Raw genomic sequence first — 26501 nt, 5'->3', positions numbered from 1 at the left:
TTGAGCATCTGTTTGCACCAATCCCAAATCCTCTCCTCTTGCAGGTTTCGAAAAGATTACAGAGGAGCATTGGGGACGAGCCCGTGAGCTTAATCTAAGTGTTTGAGGCCTCCCTAGTTTCACTACTCATCATATGAGAGTTGGATACTCCTTTCTCTTCGATCAGCTAGGCATCTTAGATATCATTTTAAACGAGTGTTGGGTCGGACTAGATGTTACCCTTTTCTATGATTCCTCTCACTTTCCGACAAGTTATGGACTCTTAGATCGAAGAGGAAGCTATTCCCTATTCCTTCGAAGATCTTCTTGGATGAGGACCTTACTAGAGCACATGTTGTTGTGCTGAGACACTCTAGGGGTTTAGTTGCTGAGGCGAGACGGACCGAGAACTGGGCGGTGATCCGAAACCTTGGAGCTATTATTTGGGATTCCCCTCCTAGAGGATGGGAATAGAGACCGGCTCCTCTAGCTACCCAACGATTCCTTGATTTCTTATGAAATTCTAACACAAGTAGATCCTCTTCCTGGTGTGATGTAGATCTCAATATCCTCTGCCTTCTATCAGATTGCAGTTTCTCAAACCTTCCGGGGGAAAAAGACCCAATTCTTCTATCTAGCTTGACTATAATCCCAACCCGATTGATTTTCTAATTTGAGTTTTCTTCAACAATAGCTTGAGCTTGTCTTCGTGCTTTCCTTTCTCTTTCAGGCTTCCTTTCTAGTTCTCTTTGGCATTCCAACCTCTTCTGAATTCTCCTTTCAATAGCTCGTGCTTTCCTTTCTTCTTGATTCAATATGTCAAAGGTGTCCAGAAACCCTCTAGTAATTTCACTTTCTTCCCAAGTAGTTGAGCACAATTTGGCTACAATATGATTTTGGAGTGTTCCCCAAGTTTCTCTAGGTTGATTTGATCTGGGAAGCACCATTCTTCTTCATAGTTAAATACCAACAAGTACTTAAACAAAGCACTTTCAGGCCCTTCTTCTAGCGCCAGATAATGTTGAGTGTCGATTTTTTATCACTAAATAACATATAGCAATTGAATATCTGCTACGGAGTATCAAACATACAATTCCTCTCTTGAAAAGTTAATACTTATGCGGATATAAGCAAAACTCCAATGTTCCTTACACCTGTGGATACTAACTCAGTATATCGATGTGATTTGCTAGTAATCACGTAGGCAACCTTACACTATTTATTTGAGGACAACTTGGACTTTGGTGGAATGATGGTGATGGTGATCGGTGTGAATGCCAGATGATGTTGATGGAGGAGGTGATGGTGATGGAGGGTGACTGTTCTTGTGACTTACGCCTTCCTAACTTTCCTTTTCAAAACTCTAACTCCTAAACTACTTGCAATTCTACTCCTACTCCTATGAATGGAAAGATTAGCAAATGGACGGGAATCGAATCTAATGAAAGTTAACCAGCAGCTCCACTTCCATAGATGCAATGATTCAAAGGAAAATGAACTAGTTTACCACATAGGGCTTCCCAACAAGCCGCTAGGATGCTAGTGGCCTAGTTATAGATCCCTATCAAACATCTACTAATACTACCATGCAACTATCCATCTACTTTTCTCTCTGCTTAGCAACTTCTTAAAATGAAATTTACTTTAACAACTTCAAAATGAAAATCCTATTTTAACTAGTGGAAGTAGAAACCACGCAACAATACCAAAAGTTCTTAATCACCATGCAAGTCACAACAATGAGAAAGAAAAGCGATTTTGGCATTATCTTAGCAACAATTTTCTCCGACCCTTTACAAATGAGAGCAAATGGTACAACCAACGGTAGAGATTAAGAGGCAAAACTGACGATCTAGATTGGATCCTAGAAACCCTAATTAGGGTTGCCACCCCATCAGCCAATGAGAAGATGCCACCTCATCAATGGACCAATGAAAAAAAGAAAAAGTGGCAACCAATGAAAAGGCACCAAAATGGTAGCCAATCAAAATAAGACACCTACCCTATCCTAGAAGAAAGAGAAATTGACACTTGGGCTTACATCAAATGATCATCGAATATTTCTTTCATCCTTTTAGTGAAGGCAATGAACTTGGCTAGCCTTTCGTTGACTTCCTCCATGGGAGGGCAAGGTGTATGCTTCATCTTCAGCTCAACTGAATTCATCATGCTACTTGCTACTTGTAGTGTCTTCTCATGATCCTTCTCATATTCCTTGGCATATCCAATAAAGGCATTGAGGGAGGCAAGGATGGCCAAATGTTTCTTCTTGATAGCAACCTTCCCTAACTCATTCAATCTTGATCCCAACTCTGACTCATTGATGCTCTCCTCTTTTATATCTTCAAACTCAAGTGCCGCCCTAACGTCGCTCATCATGGTTGAAATGAAAGTGCCAACGCCTAGGCGGTGTTGTGCTATCACATTTTGTATTTCCTTCAATGTTCTCAATCTGGTAGTCAAGGAAACAAACCAAGACTCAACCGTACTAAATCCTCCTTCATCAACCAACTTGGCCCTTTCCAAATATTTTTCTGGTAGCCCAATGAATGTTTGTAGCCTGGGAATGGCCAAGTCCTTGACTGGAAGGAAATCCTTCCACTCACCTTCAAATTTTTTGAATTTGTCTCTAACAGTCACTAATGACCAGAAGGTCGAGATAAAGGAAGGTAAGAAATTTTGCCCATGTTGGATTGTATCATGGATCCAATTCCTGACTTCATACAGTTGAGCCGATATTTGTTCTATGTTGCTCCCGCTGTCTTGAGAAAGGGCTGCCTGGTGCAACTGTTGGATAGGCTGGCAATCTCTCCAATATTTGTTCTCGGCCTCCAACTTTATGATCCTTTCATTTGCCTTCCTCAACCTTTCTCTGATTGAAGCTATACCCTCCTGGATATCCTAACGTTCCATGTCATCTGTGTTTCTTCCCAATTTATGCTCTACTATTTTGTATTCATGAGCTACAATCTCATCCAATGCCTTGTTGTCTGTTGGTATAGCAATTTGAACCTTTCGGTGACCATCACTGTTGCTCCTAATCACCTTTGCCACTATTTTTGCCATTTGTTTTTGGTTCTCGCTATCACCCTTTTCCATTAATCCTTGGATGTCTTCAACTTTTCAGGTAGTTACTACCTCGCCTCTTGGCATAAGCATTTTCCTTAACCATAGTGGTGCGATTCATCTCCCCAAATCTTGATTTGGTTCAACTAGCCAATCATCACTAACGACCACAAGCGCCTAACTTATTTCCTCACTATCAATCAGCCCATCTTCTTCTCCACTAGTAACTGCTATATCATCTCCATATTGATTCTCTGAGAGAGGAGAGTACTCAGTGCTATCACTGTAACCACTTGATTCTGAATCGGAGCTCACCTCCACCGTGGCCCTTTGTTCACTTGTGTTATCTTCTTGGGCTCTAGCCTCAATTATGCTTTCCCTTGATGGCACTGCATTCTGTCTCTTTGTTGGAGGTTCCGGATGTTCTTTACTTTTCTCAACCTCCAAAGCTCTCTTCTTGCTTCTAACTATTTCTTCCTACAGGCTACCTCCTTCACCCTTCTGTCCAACTGATTCCGCTGGACCATCTTTTGGCTTCATCTTCTCATAAGTAAGGTGTACCTTTTGACTTTGCAATTTTCTCAACTTCCCATTGTACCACGACTTAGTATGCAAATCAACTGCTCTTGTAACCGCCTCCAAAGAAGGATCCTGGTGATCATTCCAATCTACTGGATTCAATCTTGTCCCCTCCATTGTATTATAATCTTCTCTCAACAAATTTTCATCATCTTCCAATTGATCAGGAATATCAAGGCCTCTCCATCTGACATCTCTTATCATGTTCACTGACAATCTTGAGAAAGCTAGCTTCCTCACGTGAAAGTTAGCACATGTATTGGCCCTGAAATCCTCTATGGTAGGAACATGTTTGAATGTATTTCCATGAGATGCCTTGATAAGACCATTGGGATCGAATCCTTGCCTTGCTCTATACCATCCTAGATGATACCATTCCAATTCTTTCTTCGCAGCTACAAAAGTGAAAAGATTGGGGCAACTATCATTGCCAATTCCGAATGAGAAGATAATCCCTGTCTCACCTTTGAGTTTCATTATTCTGTCATAATGCTCAAGTTGCCTAGCCAATTCCATCAAAACTACCTTGTCGGGTGGCTACCTTGGAAGCCTCTTGGGGCAAAATGTGCTTCCTGCTACTTTAATGTATGTGAATTGCGGAAACTAGATGAACCAACTCCCATATTTCTTAATCTTTGCTTCTACTTCTGATGAGAGCCTCTTAGCAGGTGTCCCTTGTAGTACCCTTACTGTCTTCATGGCAAAGGCGTCACAAAATATTTTATAGTCTTTGTTGTTGTGTAAATGAAGCTATGGATAGCATTCATGCACCAAACATTGCCCCGGCCCATTACCAATTTTTCCTAAGGCTTTAAGTCCCAAATTTTCATACAATCTTGCAATCAAATAGAACAAATACGACACCATATAGAATTGTTTTTCGTTTTGCACAGTCCTAAGCTGTAATTCTAGGTTCTCACTCATGATCCTAGCCCAATCAAATCTTCTTTTCCCTTTTTCAATTTCATCAATAAAGAAGTACATCCAATTTTCAAATTGCATACCTTGAGCTAGGCCCATGATCCGGCTGAGAAGCACAATGGGGTAGCCATATTCTGATTTCAAGTCTGACACGATAAGCCTAGATGATCTAGTGACTCCCTTCTTTCCTTCGTGTAGACAATCCTGCTTTAGATGCATGAAATAAGCCTCTTGGTTATCCTGAAATAACTTAGCCACCTAGTCCATCATTACTACTGTCATGCTCTTGTACTGGGGAATGTTAAATGCTTTTTCGATCACCTGTTTGCCAAGTTTGGCCACACTCTTTTCCCTTCAACAAAAATGATGGATTTGCTAACCAAATTAAACCTGGATGCACATTCCATAACCAACTCTGGGCAAGGCAAGGTAGGAGGGAAGGCCGTTGCATGTACAATTCCACTTTTGCATATCTTCTTTGCCATGGGGGATTGTCCTTCCTTCAGTCTGTTCTTCAGCTATATCATGTTTATTGTATCGATATTGGTATTGGTTATTCGACTCACTTTTAAGAAGGTGTTCTTGGGCATCATGTCCTCTTTGTCTTTCTTGGTGTTCATTCCCTTTGGGTTCTTGCTTGCACTAACATCTACCATCCTAAACACTTATTTCTGCCCCTTCATTTTAAGTGATATGGACTACCCTTATCGATCTCCAACCTTCTTTCTATTGACGGATTCTAACTTATTTCTGCCTCGCCAAGTCTTATCACTACACTTATCAATCTTCAATCTTCAACCTAGGGGTGCGACTACCACTTATTTCTGCCCCTTCGTTACCTTAGGATGGACTACACTTATCTCCCAACTTCATTCCTAGGGTGGTCTAGCTTATTTCTACCTCGTCAAATGACCTATCATGGATTCTACACTTATCTCTCTAATCTCCAACCTATAGATGGGATGATGAAGTGGTAGATGATAAATGCAAGAAGAACATAAGGGAAACAAAACCAAGCAAGAAGAAGGAGTGAAATCTGCTTAAGAACTACCTTTCAGCTCTAGAATGAATTGAATTTACCTTTACCAATAGTCGGGTCTTCTTTGAAGTTCGGATCAGACCTTAGAAAGTCCAAGCCCTTTGCAAATAATGATACCCTAGCTGGAAAAATCAGAATTTTGTCCTCTTGAAATCGCCCATGCATGTGCCAAAATATCAAACTTCAATCATATGTTTCCTTTACCAAATAATATTGTCCAGATCTGATGCAAAATCGCAACTCCTCAAGAAAATTAGTCCTCCACAAATTTCACCTAGGGAAAAAAATCACAGCTCTCTATGGAAGAAAAAATCAGACCTCAAACATGAAAATCTGCTCCTTGCAAAAATCGCCCAAGCAAAGAAAAAATCGCCCAAGGAAGGAAAATCGCTGCCCTCTTTAGAATCCGCTCAAGTATGGAAGAAAGCTTGGAATGGAATGAAGAAATGGGAGAGGGAAGAGCCCTCTTATACCATCTTCCCTTCACTCCCCCAAGCTGGCAACTTGCACCTATAGGAGAGAAAAATTTAATTAGTGAACAATTCTGGCCCAGACTTAAATGTAAAGCCATAATTATGTTGCCTATAGTGAAATTTGCACTTTTAATTGCCGGTTAGGTCCAAAAATTGCAAAATAAAATTAGGAGATGCTGAAAATTATCATTTAAAGCATGTTGGCAATTAAAATATCATTAAAATCAACTCTAGCTAGCCAAAATCGATTTTCAACTTTAATTCGCCAATTTCTTTCAACATTTACAAATCTTCAAGGCGATATTTCAACCAAAAATTAATGCAATTTTTCCAATTTCATTTTGCAAACAATTCCAATTGTTCTAATCGAATTAATCCCTTTTCCTAGCACTTCAAATCGTTTTTTTCATTTTCACTTTCACTATCAAAATTTCTTTTTCACCGAAAAAATTCAAGATTTTCCAAAAGACCAAATCTAACAAAAGTTTCATTTTTGAAAATTACTCTAGTTTATACAATTATATCCAATATTCAAAATCCATTTAAGTACAAAATTTACAATTTTATCTTGCCAAGTGTTCTTTGAAATTTGTTCGGCCTAAGGATAAAAATTACTCATTTCAGAAAATCAAGTTTAAGACCGGATGAAAAATAAATCTAACCATTCCCTAGCCCAAAGGTGTCCAAGGTGTGAAATTTTCTAAAATCGGAAATTTTTGGACAACTTCAAAAAATTATTGCCAAGGTGATCAAGAAAAAGGGGGTCCCCAAAATTTTGGGGCGATGGTGTGAGAACCTCACAACAATGACCTTGTTAGTGTTACAACAATGGTTCACGCTGACACCTCAGCTAGATTTATGTGGATCCAGATCAGCCACACTGATCACCATCTCAGAGACATCTTTATGGCAGTCTATTACTTCTAGCTGACCACTTCTCCATATGCAATAATAGTCCGGTGGATGGACATCCCTTCTCTAATTTGTACGAGTGTATCTCCAAGTTTTCGAGCTTGGGCAACATTATCATTCTGGGTGACTTCAATGAAAGAACTAGAGATCTTCAGACCCCTCTCCATGACAACACTTTGGACTTGACTTGTACTCAGGAAACTGATCCAGCCGATATTGGTTTTCAGTGCTACTCTCGAGACTTGCTTGGGCCTCTTTCATGCTATGATTGCTATCTCCTCCAACTTTGTGAGTCTTCCAATCTGTTGATCCTAAATAGCCTCCCCTGTTTCTCGAGTTCTGAGCTCTTCACTTATTGGCCTCATTTTGGGGCTGCGAGTGTGGTCAACTATGCTCTTGCGCCAACCTCATTTATCCCCACAGTTAGCCGCTTTACAGTCACCCATCTCACTTTGGCCGACCACTCCATTCTTAGCATCATTGCTAGCTTCGCCCTCCAACCCCCATCCTTACTCTCAAGAACCCATACCGCTTTCCACTTCACAGAGTGCAATTGCTACCTCTTCACCCTCCACCTCAAACAGTTTCTCCCCCCTGACCCCTTTTCGAATGCCTACCAAGCTTCACCCTTGTTTGACCTTTTCGCTGCTTGTATTTAGGAGTCTACCCTACTCTTTATCCCACATTGCACTTCTCCCTCCCACCTCAACCCCAATAGTCGAAAATCTTGTCCCATGAACTAGTGGTATGATGACGACTCTAAATCTTTCCACCACTCCCTACATGCTTCCTTCGCTGCTCATTCCCCCTCCAATACTCAATTGCTTTCCTCGTACCAAAAAATTCTTCACTACAAGAAGCAGTCGTTCATGGCTTTGGAGAGTAGATCCCTCTGTAACCTGAAAAGCCTTCTAGTGTACCTTGTTCCTCCACCACCCTCCACCACCTTCCACCCCTAACTAACACTAGTTGGTGTCCCATGCCTCCACCCTTTCAAATATGCCTATCTAGTTGCACGTTCAAACTACTTCCCCCCTGGTGCTACCATCTTTTTACTCCCTCCACTGTTTGTGAGCCTATCAGACTCATGAGATGCAGTAGAGCCATAGATGAAGAGGGATATTAGGCAAGGGTTTATAAGCTCGGTAGACCGATTTTGTGCTCCTTTCTTTCGGTTTTCTTCAACACAGTAGTTTGCACTAGGTTTCCTGATTGATGGTCGAGACGTGTGATTTATCCGATCTATAAGTTTGTGTTGGTTTCAGACCCTGACAATTACAGAACCATTATGATTGGGCATACCTTTGCCAAGCTTTATGCCACATCACTAAATACTACTCTTTTCAAATAGCTTAATAGGAGGTAGTGTTAGGCTAGAGGGTAAGTTGGGTTCCGTACCGATCTCTAGACTATGGATCACATATTGACACTACGAGCTAACATTGAGGAAGCTCGGCATCGCGCTGCGAAAGTCTACTATTGGTTCGTAGACTTTCGTAAGGCTTTTGACTCCGTTCCTCGAGGGTCTCTTTTCCAAAGGCTCAGAGACATTAGTATTTTTTATATTCTTCTAACAATGATTATGAGACTTTATGAGACGATGGTTGGCAGATTTAGGACTCCTAAGGATTTCTCTGATCCAATTCAGAGAACCATTAGGGTGAAGCGAGGCTGCCCTCTCTCCCCCACTTTATTCGGTATCTATATTGATGAGCTTGAGGCCTTCCTCAGTGATGCTTTGCTCACTGGGGATGGTTGCTGCTTACACTAGGTTCTAATCTCCATTCTCCTGTTTACAGATGATGTGGTTTTCTTAGCCTCCCATCTGGAGGGGCTCTAGAGGCTTATTGATGGGTTGGCCTCTTTTTGTGACTAATGTCATCTTGTTGTGAACCTGAGCAAGACACAAGCTATGGTCTTCAACTATCTAAAGACCTCGCATCTTCACTTTAGCTTTCAGGGTTAGGCAATCGAGATTGTCTCTTCGTACACTTATCTTGGGGTCAAGTTCTCTGATCCCCGCTTCAACGTGAGGCCCTCTCACCTGCCTAGGGTTGCCAAAGGGTTGGGTTCCCTTGCCCTTTTGGAGAGACAGTGCTTCTGGCATCACTTTCAGGCAGGGTAACGTGACTCGCGGCGAGTCACGTGAGTCAGGCGAGTCAGCGAGCTGCGCTGACCTCGCCGAGTCACAATGACTCGTGACTCGCGAGTCACCGAGTGATCGCGTGACCCGGCCTGCTTGACTCGGCCGCGACGGGCACGAAACCGGACCATAAAAATATAATTTTTTGCATTTTTTTTTATGTTTTTTTTTTACATATCTCACTCATATAACCCTAAAAGGGCTCCCATAACAGTCTATAGTGAAAAGAAGAAAGAGAGAGAGAGGTAGAAACGAAATAGAGGTTTCTTCTTTTGCAACCAGCTGAAAGGAGGAGGAGAAAAGCTTGTATTTGTGACATTGGAGCTTGCATTTAGATCATCAAGGAGTTTATAGGAGCTCTTCTCAACACTTCCCAAAGCATTTGAAAGAGGTAAGACTTGATTGTTTAGATTTTGATGATTTTTTTGTCTATGCTTATGGGTTTTTTGCATGAATTTTTTTTGTTTGTTTATGAGTTTTTTTTTTTATTTAGATCTTCATAAAATGCAATGCTGAAATGGTAATATTTGGTCTAAAATGTCTTATTGCAGCAACCTTTACATTGTTCCTTAATTAAGTCATAATGGCTTCTGGAGGTAAAAAACCCAAGCTCTCTAAAGGCAACAAAAAAGATGAGTGTTGGAAGTTCACCATAGAATTTCCGGGTAGAAAGAGAACTCAAACAAAATGCCTATTTTGCAAAACCATTAATAGTAGGGGGATAAATAGATTAAAATACCATATTGCTGGCTTACGTGGTCATGATATTGAGCCTTGTGGAGCTGCATCTGTTGAGGCTCAACGTTTTTGTTATGTAGCCTTGGAAAAATATGAACAAGAAAAAGAATTTTAAAAAAAAAAAATTAGAAGAGTTAGCTTTGATTGGTTCTAGTTCCCTTCCATGCTCATCTGCAAATGTTTCTGAGTCAGTAGGCTGTGTTGGAGAAGGTTCTTCCCGTCCCCCCTATCGTCCTAGTGCTTCTGTTGCTCGTGCTTTTTCTACATCTATTCCTTGCACTTCTAGTGATGCTACTGCTGCTGCCCCTTCTAGTAGTGCTGCTCTTCTTCGTCCTAGAGTCAGAAAATCTAGTAAGTTGGACAACTTTTTTGTACCGCGTACCACTTCTGGTGCGCAACCCTCACTTGAGAGCATGGGCTGGAATAGAGAGATACATGAAGCTGGAGTAAGAGCAATTTGCAAGTTTTGGTTTTTCTGCGACATTCCATTTATAGCAGCCAGGTACTTCAAGTTTTCAACTTCATTTATATTTGATTGTTTTACGTTTTAAGTTTTAAAATTAATATTCAATTTTATACTTTTAAGTTTTTAACTTGATGTTGAAAATTTGAAATATGCTAATTAAAATGTTTTTATAAATGTAATAGGACTCCTTATTGGCAGAGGATGATTGATGCAGTTTCCATCTGTGGTGCGAGGTTCAAAGCCCCCACTGAAGATGAGTTGAGTGACCCCCTCTTGCTAGATATGGTTGAGGAGATGAAACTTGAGTTGGAGGACCACAAAAAGATTTGGAGCCAAAAAGGGTGTACCATCATGACAGATGGATGGACAGATAGGAGGTCCAAAACCCTCCTAAATTTTCTTGTTTCTAGCGGAGGTAATTCATCATGCTCTACTTCTTGAAGTCTAAAATTTAATGTATACTATTATTGAATAACGAAAATTTTGTTTTATTGAGTATTGATTCTTGATTCTTGAATGATAATTATTTTGTTTAATTTTCACTTTCAGGATCCACCATGTTTTTGAGGTCCATAGATGCTTCCTCACGTGTGAAAAATGCAAAATTCTTATGTGAGACTATTGAGGAGGTCATAAGGGAGGTGGGGGAAGACAATGTTGTCCAAGTGGTGACAGATAATGCAGCTAATTATGTTGCTGCAGGTAAAATTTGAACTTCTAACTTTCTAAGTTCTACTTCAAAAAAAATTGTTTTAGTTTTTCATTAAATTTTGAAAATTAAAAGTTTTTTAATACATCAAAAATTTTCATTGTTTACTAACTAATTTAAAATTGCTGCAGGAAAACTATTGATGGAGAGACACCCAAAAATCTTTTGGACTCCATGTATGGCCCATTGCATCGACCTCATGTTAGAGGATATTGGCAAGCTTGTATGGGTGAAATCATGTGTTACCAAGGCAAAAAATCTTTGTAAGTTCATCTATAATCATGCCTTGGTCCTCAGCACTATGAGGTAATACACGAAGGGAAAGCAGTTGGCTCGTCCTGGTATCACAAGATTTGCCTCTAACTTTATCACACTAAAATCCTTGTTGAGTTCAAGGTTAGAGTTGAGGTGCATGTTTGTTGGTCCAGAATGGAGTTCCTCCTCCTTTGCGAGCAGCCCTGCGGGGATAGATGCAACAAAATGCATTTATGATGATGATGATTTTTGAGAGCCATGTTCGAAGATTGTGCAGGTAATTTTAAATTTTAAAAGCTTAAGTCTTAAAATTTTATAAATTAATTTCTGTCATACATATTTTTTATTTATATTCATTGTGCAACTTTGCAAAGTTTCATCATTCACTAAATGGTTTTTTTGTTTAATTGTTTTGTAGATCACCAAGCCCCTTGTAGCCCTCCTACGAGTTGCTGATGGCGAGAAGCCCTGTATGGGCTACATTTATGAGGGCATGGATAGGGTCAAGGAGACTATTAAGGCCAAATATGTAGGAGTTGAGGAAAACTATGGCCCTATTTGGGACATAGTTGATAGGAGATGGCAAAATCAGCTTCATAAGCCCATCCACGCAGCAGCCTATTACCTCAATCCGGCATACCGTTTCCTTGATGATTTCAAGGCAGATGAGGAGGTTCTTAATGGCCTATACACAGTGGTATTGAAGATGTCTCCTAATCCGACAGATATATTGCTTGAGATGGATGCCTATAATACTGCATCAGGGCCCATTTTTTCAAGTCAAATTTGCAAAGAAGGTCGTACAAAATTGCAGCCAGGTAAAGATTGCAGCTTAAGCCTTATACAATCTAGTTTATAAATTTCTAGCTTTAAACTTAAAGCTCAAATTTTGAAATGAGACAAATATTTTTTTGTTTTCCTTTTTTCAAAATTCAGATAGATGGTGGCAAATGTTTGGGCCTTCAACCAAAAACCTTCAACAAATCGCCATCCGCATTTTGAGCCAGCCAAGTAGCGCTTCTAGATGTGAGCGCAACTGGAGCATGTTCGAGCACATCCACTCAAAGAGGCGTAACAGGCTGTCTGTGCAGAAAATGAATAGTCTAGTCTTTGTGCACTACAACCTGCGCATTAGGACCAGGGAGATTTTGGATAGTGACACCTCTCCGATTACTCTAGAGGAGGTTGATCCAGAGTCTGATTGGATCACTGAGGCTACTGATCCTGTCTTTGATGATGAGGACCTACAGTGGCTTGACCAGGCAGATAGAGAGGGCCAGGCTGAGGCTGTGGCTATGGCAGCAGAGGACCAGAGAGCTCCAGTTGTTCCTAGTGGCAGCTCACAGAGATTGGCAGAGCCAGAGGCAGAGAGTACAGTTGATCCTAGAGGCACCTCACGAGCTGATGCTATGGCTACTGAGACATCCAGGACCTACCTTAGACGCCTTACTAAGAGGCATTTTGTAGATTATACTAAGCCTGAGCCTGAGGTTGAGACTGAGGTTGGGGATGAGGATGAGGATGACGATGATGATGAGGATGACGATGAGGATGAGGATGATGATGAGGACTCCGACTAGGAGCCATAGCTGTAGACTTATAGTCTTGTTTTAACTTTTTGTTTAACAGTTTAACAGTAACTTAATATATGATCAGCATTTGGAACATTTGAATTTGATGATGACTATTGAATCTTGATGTGTTGGATTTCATAATGCATAAATGATAATACATATACATTTTGATGGTTTGCATGGATTTATCTTAGTTTGACTTTAATTGCTAGTAATATAGTATTTACTTTTAGCAATTTACCTTTGTAAGTTTGTAACTTTGTAGTTTGTAGTATTGTATATATGTAATCGATGTTTGACTTTTAAGTTTTAAGTTTTTAACTTTAAGTATGTGGCATGTGCATTATGATCAAATTATCTTCTATTTAATGATGTTATTGTGTCTTTATGCTTTATTCAATAATGGGTGCATGGAATGTTCTTTAAATCCTAAAAAATCTCAAAATTTTGAGGTTTTTTCACTTTGTCGAGTCACCGTCGAGCCGAGTCACGAGTCAAGTTACCCTTGCCGAGTCCGAGCCGAGTTCGAGTCTCGTTACACTACTTTCAAGACACTAAGTCCAAGTTATCTCTCTTGGACTCTTTGGTCTAATCGACAGTTTTATATGACTATGTGGTTTGGGAGCCTTCTCAATTCTGCTTGGGCATTGATCGAGCAAGCCAAGACCCTTCTCCTCCGTCTGATTATTAGATGTCACTGGTACATTGCACAATATTATCGTGGTCGAGTTCAAGGTTCACTAGTTCAGACTTAGCACCAACTTCGATTTGATCCGATTCCTTCACTGCCTCAAGGGCTTTGTGAACTCCGCAAATGCTCGCCATAGATACTCCTACCTCGCGTATTGTTTCTTCATTTATAATGCTAGCTCAACCTTGATGAACAGAGCTCATTGCTAGTATACCCATGCCACTCCCTTATTGAGCTCAATCGACATTGACATTGATTGTCTCTTGCCTTACCAGTTCTCGCTGGATGCTCCCGCCCATCTCCTCGCCTCGCAATAGAGTTGAATTAGCACATCAGACTTGACATATATAGACAATACATCAACATGACCTAGATTATCCTCCTGGCATCTGCACCCACGGATGGTCTTCTATTCTAAGCACTTTCTAGAGACCTGTGACGGGATTATTGTGTGCCCCTTCTCTTGAGTCGGTGTTGGAATCGCGCCTCTACATCTCCCTAGGGTCTTTCAAAGTTGGTTCTCACTAGCTTCAGTGCCAAACGGATCACCATTGGACTAGAGATGACCGGATTTGTCGCCTTTGCACCTTGTTAGAGACAAGGACTGAGATCCATTTCATCTTCTAGTGCCCCATATACTATAAGATCAAAGGTTGGTTTTCAGTATTTATTCAGAGATTGCAGATCTCTTTCGGCCTTCTTCAATTATTCCGGCCAGCACTGTTTAGCGCTATACCTCCGAGAGAATTCATAGTTCCTTGACCACACTTTACAGCTTATGTTTTCTCAGAGTCAGGCCTCAGGTCAGCTCATCAACGTCTTTTTTCCGCCCATCTCACCCACCAGGGGCATGAAGCAGTTGCCTGCTACACCCATCTCTAGACAAACCAAATCTATTAAACCTTGTCATGGATTAATAAGACAATGGCACCCTATCTACAGTGTTACTCAGAGACGGGCCTAGACCCTTGGTCACCCTGGGCCTTATCCTTCAGTGTTGGATTTCTTTTTACCAAGAAAGGATATCTAGTCCTTCTCTCATTTGTTATTATTTCCTTTACTTGTTTTCTTGTTCGCTCTTTCTCGGACACTATCCAACTGGATTGTCCTTCATCCCTGTTGTATCTTCCAATCCCTTGGACCCTTTAGTTGATCTCTTGTTTGACATTAATAACAGTATCTTATCTTATACTCAGTATCAAATTTGTAAATTTTTTTAATGTGTTATTAAATTACTATTTACATGATCCTAGGATGTTGACACTCATTTTGCACCTCATACAGTTATTTTGAGATAACTTCTGAAGTGCAAGAGTCATTGGGTCAAAAGGGTATCAACAACCAATGGGGTGTATGGAAGCAGTAAAATGTAGAGAGGACCCAACTGGTCAAGTCACTAATCTTGGATGATAATTGGAGGGCTCGTTTGGAATATGTATTGAAATTTGTCAAGCCTGCCATGACTACGCTCCAGTTTGCTAATACAGATGCACCATGTTTGGGGGAGTGCATCTAACATAGCATGGCCACAATGTTGGAGAAAATCTAAGTGGTAATACAAAAAAAGGAGAATGACAGCAAAAAAACATTTTTCAAAATGGTAGAAACAATCAGTCTTCATCGTTGGTTCAAGAACCACACCACTGCAACTCCTTGCATGTGCCCTGTCTTTGAGGTACTATAGTAATGTTTTACTTTCTATGCAAATGATTTAGTTTTGTTAAATTTCCCAGATTGCTACAAATGTAATAAGCACTGCCATTGTATTTGGTATGTGTTTTCCAAGTGACGTTTAACTATTTTTATATATAGATATATATTTATTTATTTATTTCTCTCGAATAACAATAAACTTATATATATAAATTATGACTCATATATAATTATATATAGGTTTATCCGACAAAAGCTACCAAACATTAACAAGTTTTACAAATCTGTATATACTTTTAATTTATTTCTATATATAATTGATATAATTATTTATATACACACACACACCCAAACATACCCAACCTGAAAATAATTTCACATACTCTGTATCAGATTCTTGTACTTGTACCCTTGTCCATACCCATACCCATACCCAAAACAGTAACTTAGTTGTTTTTCTTTCAAATGTATTGTATATGCAAAAAATAAAAAATACAAATATCATGATATGGTGAAACCAAAAAACCTTGTTCGTTGGCATGGAGGTGTTTGGTTTAAATTGGCTTCTTTGATCCTGCGTACACAATGATGAGCTCAGATTAGAACTAAAATTCATTCAAACATAACTTCCAAACATAGTGTCTCTCTAAACCATAAACCCTCAATAATTGGGATGAATTAGCAAATAGAGCATTATGGTTTGTGTTTCCTTCAGAACCGTTTGATGCCCCTGTAGGCTGGCCCCTTCTTGTAATCTTTGCAGTCCCTTTGACCCGTTCTGTAGTCATTTTTTGGACATTAATAAATTTGTCTTATCTAATAACATCTATTATAACTAAATTCAATGCGGCAAAGAAATGTGAACAAGAAATACAATAGCTAATCTATTCAAATGTATAAAAGTACTAGCAAAAGGGCTCCATTTCTAGGAACTGTAACTGAATTTGGATGTAAAACATCACTACCCAGATAGGAACGTGCAACATCAACCACTGATAAAACTGTACCCATAGGCCCTTCACTCTATTTTAGCTGTATAATGTGCAATGCATGTTAAAGTTCTCAGAAGTGTAACTTTACAAAACAAGATCCACAGAGTGCAATTATATATGTCAACCACAGTGAGAATGCCCCTCACAAATCAGCCTGCGAATCTCCGATAATGATAATGAAACTGTAAACACAATTTTTCTTGAGTTTCAAGGCCGGTCTTATCTTTTTAGAAGCTCACTTTTTGATACATTACTTGGTTCATACTTCTCATCAGGAGTGCTATCTTTATGGTACAGTTAGTTGTCCAAGACAACTTATTTATCATAGTTTACTTATTTGTCATGTTCAAGTTAATACTTCCTGATGTATCAATTAATAGTTATACTCTCCATTTTTATTTTTGAGTTGAAAAATAAAACTACTTCTCACTTGTAAATTTATTATATAGCCATACACATCATTTTATATTATAACGTAACATTACAAGAACCAATAAGAAATAGGGAAAACCTTGCATGGAAGTGATCAGGTACGGGAGACCAACCAAGAACACGAATATCACTAGGAAGTGCTCTGTTCATCACTGTAACATAATCAATTTCCTTTTCATCTGCATCAGAAGATAAGAACTCAAAATAGATATAAAAAAGTTACTGCTCATCAATAAAGTCAATTTAGGTACCATTCAGAATCATCAACAAGTTTCTGCATTATTTAAGTATTACATCCTAAAAACTCTATTGAAATTTACAAATGCCCGTATTCTTTTAAACTCAAAAAAAAAAACATTAAAAATACTGCATTTGATAGTAAGAGATATCTTTTACAAAATATGACCAACCTAACAACAAATTTTGTCTAGTAAATAATAAAGTCCTATGCAATAGAGTATTTTCTATAAAAATTATCTATAAATCCAGCCTGAGCACACTATCACTTTTTTATCTTTTACAAAAGAAACAACAAATAAAATTGTACTGCAAAACCAATCTCGCACAAATGGAACATCCTTTGTAGATCCATTCATAAGATATGCACATTTATGTATATCACACATGAAAAACTTAGTGAGTTTTTGTATGATTCACAAGTACACCTAAGTCAAAATGCCAGGCGAGTTACTTGCCCAAAAACTCCGCAACAAGATTTTGAAAACTCATGGCTATTTTTTCCTATAAGACTTGACAAGTTAGCAAAGGTTGTCGAAGATAAAACTTTCCAAAGTTCCTTGGACAAAACGATTATGTTCCTTCATCAAGTGGTAGAACAACGAACACAAGTGGTGGATAGGCTTGCAACACATCAGAAGCAAGTAAAGAGATTATTTGATAAGAAAGCCAAACACAGAGTTTCAAGTTGATGACTATGTCCTCTAGGATAAAAGGCGGGAACCAAAAGGGAATGCTTGGCAACTTTATTTCTCTTTAGTACTATTATCTCCAAAATATGCACCCTAATACTTAAATCCTAAAACCTTTAGCAATTTTGGAGCAACATGGGATCAATCTGAGCTTGTGGGTAACCTATGACCAGACTGAACCTCCAGATTCTAGGCCGGTTCCTATCTGATATATCTAATGAATTCACCTATACTAATCAAAGATGTAAAATTTGCATGGAAAAGAGTAAAAAGGTAGGCTTGTAAATGGAAAACATAAATGATGAAAATTAAAGTGATAAACTAGAACAATAATGTAGATTATTGTTAAATTATATGACACAATGAACACTTTCAACAAATAACCACAAAAGACACCATGAAGGAAATGTTAATTCATATAAATATTTCAAGAGAAGGCTAAAAGATGAATATTATGAAAGGAAATACATCACAATCAAATATATCACCAAGGAAAACACAACTCAAGACCTATGAATAACAAAATAAAATGAGACATTACCAAAAAAGTTTTTGAATAAAACACAGTCAGATAACATCAATCACCAAAGACATATAACCAAATCTTTACTCCAAAAGTTGAGTCCAATGAACACTGTATTACGATCAAAAGCCCAAAGAACAATACATCTGCACAAATAGCTCCGAAAAATTGAGGAAAAGATATTGAGGACAAAATATCACATATGCACCCTTCTCCTCTCATAATCTGGACCTATTCTCTATCAAAAAGAGAAGTATATAACAATAATGAAACTCAATCATCTTCCCACCAAAATAGGAAGTGAGGGTCGAAAATCAGAGAAAACTGCTCACAAAAAAGTCTAAAAACTCCCAAATCATGCCACATGCGCTCCAAACTGTGCCTTGACCAAATACACATGTTGACAAGTCAATAGGAGACTCCACAAATGCCAAAAATCTCTCCATAATTGACTTCAAGTCATGAGTCAGAACTCCAAGCTTAAAATTAATAACTGAGACACATGGCGTTTTGACTGGTCATCACTGCATGTTACTACACCTTTAACTGAAAATTCATCCCTTGAATTTATGCATTAGAACTAGTGTTACCCTGGCGCATGGGTGCAGCAGTGTAGGGGGACATCAGGATGAGTTTCGGGTGCCGAAAAAAAAGGGCCTCAATTTGGGGACGACGGGGGGACGGCGAGGGTGCACTGGCGGGGAGGGGGTTGCATAGTATATATGTAATATATATAACTGAAAATGCTAATTATGAAATGATATTTCAATATATTATATAACATACCAAATATAGTTGAATAGAGAAAATTGAAATACGATTCACAAACCATAAGTTCAAACTTGAAACTGCATAAGCATTACCAATGACCATTTAACAAATTAACTTAGTTCAAGATGCAAGATTCAAAATTCATTGTTCAAATATGATTCTATGAATATCATATATCATAAAGATGCTCATGATGACAATGAGCCGAATAGCATGAAACAATGACATAATAATAATGTATCATAGCCATATTAAAGTGAGTATAATCAACAAAATGACAAAATGTCAAAATTAGAATGGAATCATTTCAAATGCTCTCTAATCATCCCCTATACCGAAGCCCTCATCACTGGAACTACTAGACTCCTCGTGGGTAAGATCCAAATCCTTTAAAGGAACACCAAGTAGCCCTACGTTGGCTTCTACTACATCATCATCCTCATCAATCTGAGTTGGATACTTTGGCTCCACATTCCATCGTACTGCAGGGCCCTCCTTGTACTCACGTGTCTTGTGATCTTTGAGTCGCAAGTAACCATGTACAGCAACCAAGTTATCTGCTCTCTTAGAGGTGAGTCTGTTCCTCTTAACAAAGTGAATGAAGCTATAGATGGATGAGTTCCTCTCTGCAGCTAAGGAGCTAGACACCTGAGATGACAAAGTTGAAAGTTACAATTTACAAGTTATAAACAAATTTTCATACAATTTGTAACAAATGATAAATGGTAAATCAATGATTATTGAATCAATGAATCATAAAATAAAATCAGTAAAGTAAAACTCTTAAAGTTAAGATTATAAAGGGCTGGAATTAGTGAGGTAATGTTTGACTTTTATAATCTTTGACTTCTGAGAAAGCAGTCGGATGGCTAGTGAGGTAATCTTTGACTTCTGTGACCCATGACATTTCCACCACAAAATGGGATTCTTTTGTGCCATGGTTTTGAGATCCACCTTTGTAATATCTGAGTATCCTACAAGTTTACAACATAATATTAAAATAACTTAAATAAAGTTATAAGTAAAGTAACAATTAATTATTAAAAGAGCTTATAATTATAAAGAGTTTAGAGCACTGAATCAAGATTTAAGGATTACCTAAAAGACTAGCAAATTCGGACCACTCGATGCGAATCTCACTAGCAGTCTCAATATCATACATCCTGACAATGCATCAAAAGAACCCATTCTTCACCTCATCATCCCGAAGTGGTGTGACTCTACCAGGCCTAAGTATGTACCACTTCGGGTTCAACGCATAGGCAGTCATGTGCAAAAGAGTGTTCAACTTCTCCCACCTGCAATGAATGATAGGCTCAATGTGATCCGTATAGAATGCTAGAGTGGGGTCTCTCTCATGCACAACAGCCCTCATCTACACAAGTATGGAATCAATGCACTCATTAACCTCTCAAAGGCTAGGTGAATCTGCATCTCCATATCTGATCACCTAAAACACTGGAGTAATGATGGAGACAATGTATTTTTTGTCACTCCAAAACTGATCACTTTTCACTGTCTCCTTTACCCTCTTCCCCTGCTCTGTTCTGGACTCAGGCCTCAATTCCATTCTTGCCTCATAACCACGAGTTGTAATGGCTCTTGCAACTCAATCATTCTCTCCAAGAGAATATAATATGATGCGGACTTGGTCTCAACTGGTTTCAGGAAATTGCCTCTTTGTGAAGCTCCTGAAAAGTGCATGTGATGTATGGTGATTGCAAATAAACATCTGCACCTCTCCCCCATCATTAACTACCTTTCTAATCCACTGTATTTTCCCAATGTCTTTGAGTGCATTGTTCATGGCATGCACACAACATGTAGTCCTCCAAATATGCCTATACGCTGCCTCAACAAGCCTCCCTGCAGCTTTGCACACATGTGCTACATCTGTCAATGGCTTCCTTGAGCACATGAAACTGAAAATCAGCATATCTATGATGCCCTAAACAATCAACTGCCTTCAAAAAGTATGGGCTCTCGGTGCATGTAACCATAATGTTGATGAGTGGACGATGACTAATGTCCATCCACCCATCCATGATAATGTTGCAGCCTGAATCCATCCAACATGCTTTCATCTGCTCCATCAAGATCCCAAGTAAACATAAGTTATACAAACTAGTTTCAGCCTACTGAAAAGTTTACTATTTAATTGCAGCATTTACTATTTAAAAATATTTTTAAAATAAGCTAACTACTAAATACTCAATATGTTTCAACATATGCCATATTATCATATTTTTATCTTAAGAACAATGAAAAAATTAATATAGATAATAAAAAACATAAAACTATTAACTATCTACTATCAACAAAATTCAAGAATGAAACATTCAAAAATTTAAGTTGAAACTTGAAAGTAAAACTAAATACTAAATTTAGAAATTATAAATTGATTTCTAAAATCAAAAAAAGTTGTAAAACATAAAAAACCTACCTTGAACTTGGGGAGACACTTGCCAAATCAAATCTTCTTGCTCCTTTTGCTCCTCTTGATCTTGCAATCCCTTGCAAAATCACCCACTAAGCTCTCACAAACTCCTCCAAACTCTTTTTCTCACTTAGCTCCTTGCTACTCCAAAACAATTAAATGAAATAGTGAAATGAAAATGAGGTCTATTGGTCTTATTAAACCTTCAAATAGACCACATGGAACCCACACCCAATTAGGGTTAGCATGCCTAAAAAACAAATTTAAAAAAAATGCAAAAAAAACTTTTTCTTTTTAACTTTTTCAGCCATCTAGCTCACCGCACACCGCAAACACCCCTACACCCGAGCACCTGCCAAGCACCCGAGCACCGTGTCCCACCCGGGTGCTCAACCGGTGCGACCGAGGTGCGGTGGCAGAATTTTTGCCGACAGAGGTACTCGGATGCATGACACACCAGCACCAAGTGCATACGCACACCAGGTGCTTCAAGTTTTTGACTCGGGTGCGCACACCCAAGTTACACTGATTACAACTCACCTATCCCTCATCTCTAAGTTGACCAATGATTCAAACTTTAATTTTAAATCAAAAATGGAAAAATCCATTTTTACTTATTATTTAATTGCATTTAAAATTATTAATAAATAATTGATATAAAAGATATCAATTATAAAATAATAATTACATCTTTAAAACATGCAATAAAAAATAAGTAATAAAAAAAATGTTTTATAAAACATGACAATAAAAAACTCAGAATAAAAGAGTCATTAATCATAATGTTTAATAAAACATCCCCTTCTAAGAAATCTGGCGGACCCGAAATCTTATTTCAATCAACTTGAGGAGTAATAAAAAGAAAAGACCTAAAAGAAGGTCATTTGTTCATTCAAATAATCTGGATTTTTTGGAGAAGAATGAAGAAGGGTTTCAAACCCTCGGCTCTGTCGTCGACAAAGGAAAGATCTGGGGGATTTGCGAGGCCTCTTTTTTGCCTATTCTTTGTGGTCATACTCATGCCCTAACTAGATATCTTCTAATCTAGGTTTATCGTTTTGCGAAAACAGTTCCATTTTGTTGTTATTCTAGCCACTGAGAATGAAGAAATCTGGTTTAGCTCTGCACTTTTTCCTGATTTTCTCTAGCCGTGAGTCTGGGTGTTTGTTGTAGTTGATGCCGTGACTGATCTTCTATGGAGCTGTATGAATGGTCTTCAGCTGAGTCAGCACCATGATAGAGGTTTTATCATGTAGCTGTAAGTTATTTTTCATTGGAATATTTGAATAAGTTAAGGCATGGCTTTGTCTTGCCAACATTTGATTCACCATTTCTCTTAAAATTTGGTGCCATGAATGGATATCTGTTGTAGTTGATGCTCTCTTGTTTTGCGGCATGAACCATGTTTTGGATACCATTGATTTTCTGCTGTAGCCGGACATTTCCACTTGCTATTTCTTCTTCTTTTTGTTTCCATAAAAAAAAATGGCCATTCTCCTACAGCCGTGAGTGATCTATCTTGGGACTTTGCTTGTATTTCAAACAGCAGACTCTTTCTTTTGAGAAATCTGGAGTTTATTCCTTTCAGCCATGACATGGAAATCTTCAGCTCCTTCCTGTTTGGACTTTTGATGTCATTTTGCTATTGGGTATAGAGATTTTCTCGCCACTGCTTGGCATTATTGACATTATTTCATTCTCTTCTGTTAAAGAAAAAATAGCTTTGTAACAAAACTTTCTTTCTCTTGTGTTGTAGACATTTTATTGTTTTCGATCTCCACCATCCTCCTGGCATTTGTACACTTGCTGCTGTTAATATATTCTGGTTTGTTTGTAGCAGCTTCATGAGTCCTTCGAATATAAGCATGGCTTCCACTCTCTGTGGTATATGTAGGAAAACCTTTTATTAATTGCATCATTATTCATGTCGCTGATATCTCTTTTCTGTCTGCATGATGTTGTGATATCCTCTTTATCTACATGGCTGAAAATTGAGTTTGAAGGAACAGAAACATCTGTTGTTAAAGCTGTAGTTTTATTTAGTTCTCATTGTCAACTATTTATGCAGCAGATTCATAACCCATGCTAGAGAATTTTAGAACATATTAGTGACAGATACTTAACCTCTTAAATTATCTGAAGATTTCTCTTTATTTCATCATCCTGATTGCTTTCCTTGCAGGTGTTTGTAGACTTCATCTATTTAGCACAGTTATTTGTAGAATACTCTTAGCTGAAAAATCCATGCTTTATCTGATATAGAAATGGCTGAAGTATCCTAGTTGTAGAAGTCAAACGTTTCATAAATTAATACGTCCCTTTAATACTTCTGCTTTTTCTTACTCTGATTTGAAGATAAGCTGAAATAGATGCTTTCTCTGTCATAGAAGTAAAAGGTTTCATAAATTAATACATCCCTTTAATACTTATATCTGTCATGATTGTGTTGCACAGGAAACAAACATGTCAGTATAAAAGCATTGTGTTCATGATTGTTCTCCTTCCTGCCGATATAAATTTTTATTTTGCTGCGATGAGTATCATGACAAGAACATGAATGTGAGGTGAAGTGAGACACTGGTATTGCTTAGATCCATTCGATCTAACAACCTTTTCAATGAAGACAGGATTCAGACACATGGATGGGATGCGGTTCGAGGTATCAAATGGATGGAAGCGAGTGGATGCAACTCAACCAGTCATTACAGGCAATGATTGGTGCCCATGACCTTTCCTTTCTTTCTGTTTCTTTTATGTTATTTATCTTGGTAGAGCAGGGATATATATCAGTAGCTTAGGGACTACTGTCATAGTCAATTGTGCGAGAGAACAGAACTTCACTTTCAACATTCCTTTATCATTTAATATTTATAAATATCAATTGTATTATGAAAAGGAAAAGGAAAAGTTGGAATTGCAAGATAGATATGAAAAGGTTTTGGATGCATACAATAAAGAAGTTCAAAAAAGAATTGAACTTGAGAATAAAGTGATGGGACGGTCTACTAGGCCAAGAATCACCTACCCTCACCCATTTGTGGAGCCTTCTACATCTACTCCCTTTATTGAGATCCCTGATACTCCACAAAGGCCAGAATTTTATACTGCTGAGGAGTTTGAGGAAGAAAAGAATAAGTTGTGGGCCTTGCAAGATGAGCTAAATTATAAATATGGAGAAAAACTTAGAAAAGCAATCTTATATCTGGTAGATAAGATTGATTGGCCAGCATTCTATGAACAATTGGTGAACATATTGGTTATGTGGAAGGAAATAAAAAGTGGTGAGGAGGTTTTGAAACCTATCCTGAGTAAATGGGATGGAAGAGATAAGGATATCACCCTCTTGTGCATTTTAGTTATTAGCTTATCTTGTGAGCAGATAGAAAAAACTTTTGATATAACTACGGATCTATCTGATTTTGATAATAAGAGGGTGGCAGTGCAAAAAAGAATAATAATTTGTCTCTCTAAATATTTAGGTGAGAAATTTGATCTCTTTCCCCAAGCACTCAAAGAGATTGACATAATAAAAGAGAAAGAAGAGTGGGGAAAAGAATTAAATGATTTATTGTGTCAAAGAATAAATGAAGTCATTAATAAAGGACATTTGCTATGGGCTAGGACAAATGAAGAATTTGTTAAAATGCAACTGTTTTATAATTCCCTCAAAGAGGAATTTGTTGAAATAAATAAATTAGGGGGTTTGGGTGGTTAAGAAGCAACAAGAAATTTTGAACTTTGATTGGCCAGATGATACAGTCTTCAACAAATGGATGGATGATTTTTTCCATTCAAAGCAAATGGAAATAGCAGAAGATGATGCCGACCAACATGAGAACCAAACAGATGATACATTAGTGCATGCCGAAGAAGACAAAGAAGAAGAACCAGCTCAAGGGGAAAGCACAGTGGTTCCAACTAATGATGCGGCAGAAGAGGACTTAGACATAATTGTTGTTTTAACAGTACATGACGATGCAAGTGGAGATCCTTGAGTTGAAGTGAATTTGCATGAATCAAGGCCAGACACATCATTAGCAAACCTGATGGCTACATATTCCAAGGAATCAGAATAGTAAAAGAGCCAATCATGAGATTTGTAGCATTAGAAAGTGTAACAGAAAATAGGCCCACCACAAGGAATGTTATGATGTAAAGTTTTTTGTTGCACAAATTTTTGCCCTTTATGACAAGTAACAAATGTAAATATCTTTTATCTAAAGGATAGTTGTTAGTTCTCTATGCCTGAAGATTGTTGCATCTCACCCTATACAAGTGTGATTGCAGGGCTAGAGAAAGGGTCCGAGTTACTACATAATTTTAGTTCTTGCTAAGTTTTGTTCGGTCCAATTTCTTGATGTAAACTTTATGATGTGTTTCTCTGCAAATATCTAAGAATACATTAATCTTACAGGATCTTGATGTCTTATTTTGAGTCATTCTAAGTTTTGTTCCAATTGTGTACAATTTTCAAAGGAAATTAATACAAAGATGAATTGTCCCCATATCTGTTTTGGCTGAATTTTCTCTCCATTTTTATTACTTGGTCATTTTGAAGTTGTATGAGCAAAGCTTGTTCAATTGAAAGCAATTAAATCAAGTTGTATGTCAATTCACTATTGCTTTTTAATTCAATGAATTAAGTAAAATGCTTTAGTGAGATTGATAGGGTTTCCATGGTAATAGGAAGGATGTCTGTAAGAATGACTTTCAATGAGAATTGCTAATAGTATTGATTGTAATGCAGTCAATTAGATGTAGAAATTGAATGGACTCTGAATCCCAATGGATGAGGCACTGATCGATTGATTCAGTCTGCAGATGGAAAGATCATGAACAAGAATCAAGCTTGAATTCAAAATCAATTTTACTTTACTGTTTGAAGAATGTCAATGCTGGTCAGCACTTGTTTGCATTTAATCCCTGTGTTTTAGTTAGCTGCTACAGCCCAGAATTATTTGTAAATCTCAGAAGAACTGTGACCAGATCTACTATAAGGGATGTGTGTTGCTGTGAAATGTCATGGAATGAATAAAATATGTATGTAGTATTAGATTGAAAATCTTTCATCCCTCAGGTGCACCCGCCTTGGTTTTGCAGAGCCTAAAGAGTAGAAAATCTCTTATGATTTTGTTGGAGTTGGGTTTAGATTTGAAGAACAGGTAATTGTTTATGGGAAGTAGCTGATCCTTAGGTTATTGTAATCTTTATTATCTTGA

The 26501-nt window shown here is 38.1% G+C and overlaps 1 protein-coding gene across 7 annotated transcripts in view; it reads right to left on the bottom strand.

Annotated features, from left to right (window-relative positions):
• LOC149553589 (Pseudouridine synthase family protein) overlaps positions 1-26501 on the bottom strand; it is a 321934-nt gene that overhangs the window by 147052 nt on the left and 148381 nt on the right. For 3 of the 7 annotated variants that reach the window (XR_016353129.1, XM_089789006.1, XM_089789007.1), the window contains exons 8-10: positions 16702-16801; positions 15917-15976; positions 15725-15772 (exon numbers count right to left, since the gene is read on the bottom strand). Coding sequence is in view for 6 of the 7 variants with exons in the window: in XM_089789006.1 (XP_089645132.1) it covers positions 15725-15772; positions 15917-15976; positions 16702-16801 (208 nt within the window). In the remaining variant the exon portion in view is untranslated. The remainder of the gene's footprint in view (positions 1-15724; positions 15773-15916; positions 15977-16701; positions 16802-26501) is intronic. The other 4 variants (XM_089789008.1, XM_089789009.1, XM_089789010.1 and 1 more) reach the window with 2 other exon arrangements.

The sequence above is a fragment of the Cupressus sempervirens genome, chromosome 6 (assembly GCF_028749045.1).
Source record: "Cupressus sempervirens isolate cs-2001-9-10 chromosome 6, ASM2874904v1, whole genome shotgun sequence".
Lineage (NCBI taxonomy): Eukaryota > Viridiplantae > Streptophyta > Pinopsida > Cupressales > Cupressaceae > Cupressus > Cupressus sempervirens.
The sequence above is the reverse complement of the archived record's forward strand: the minus strand, read 5'-3'. Positions and strand labels throughout refer to the sequence as shown.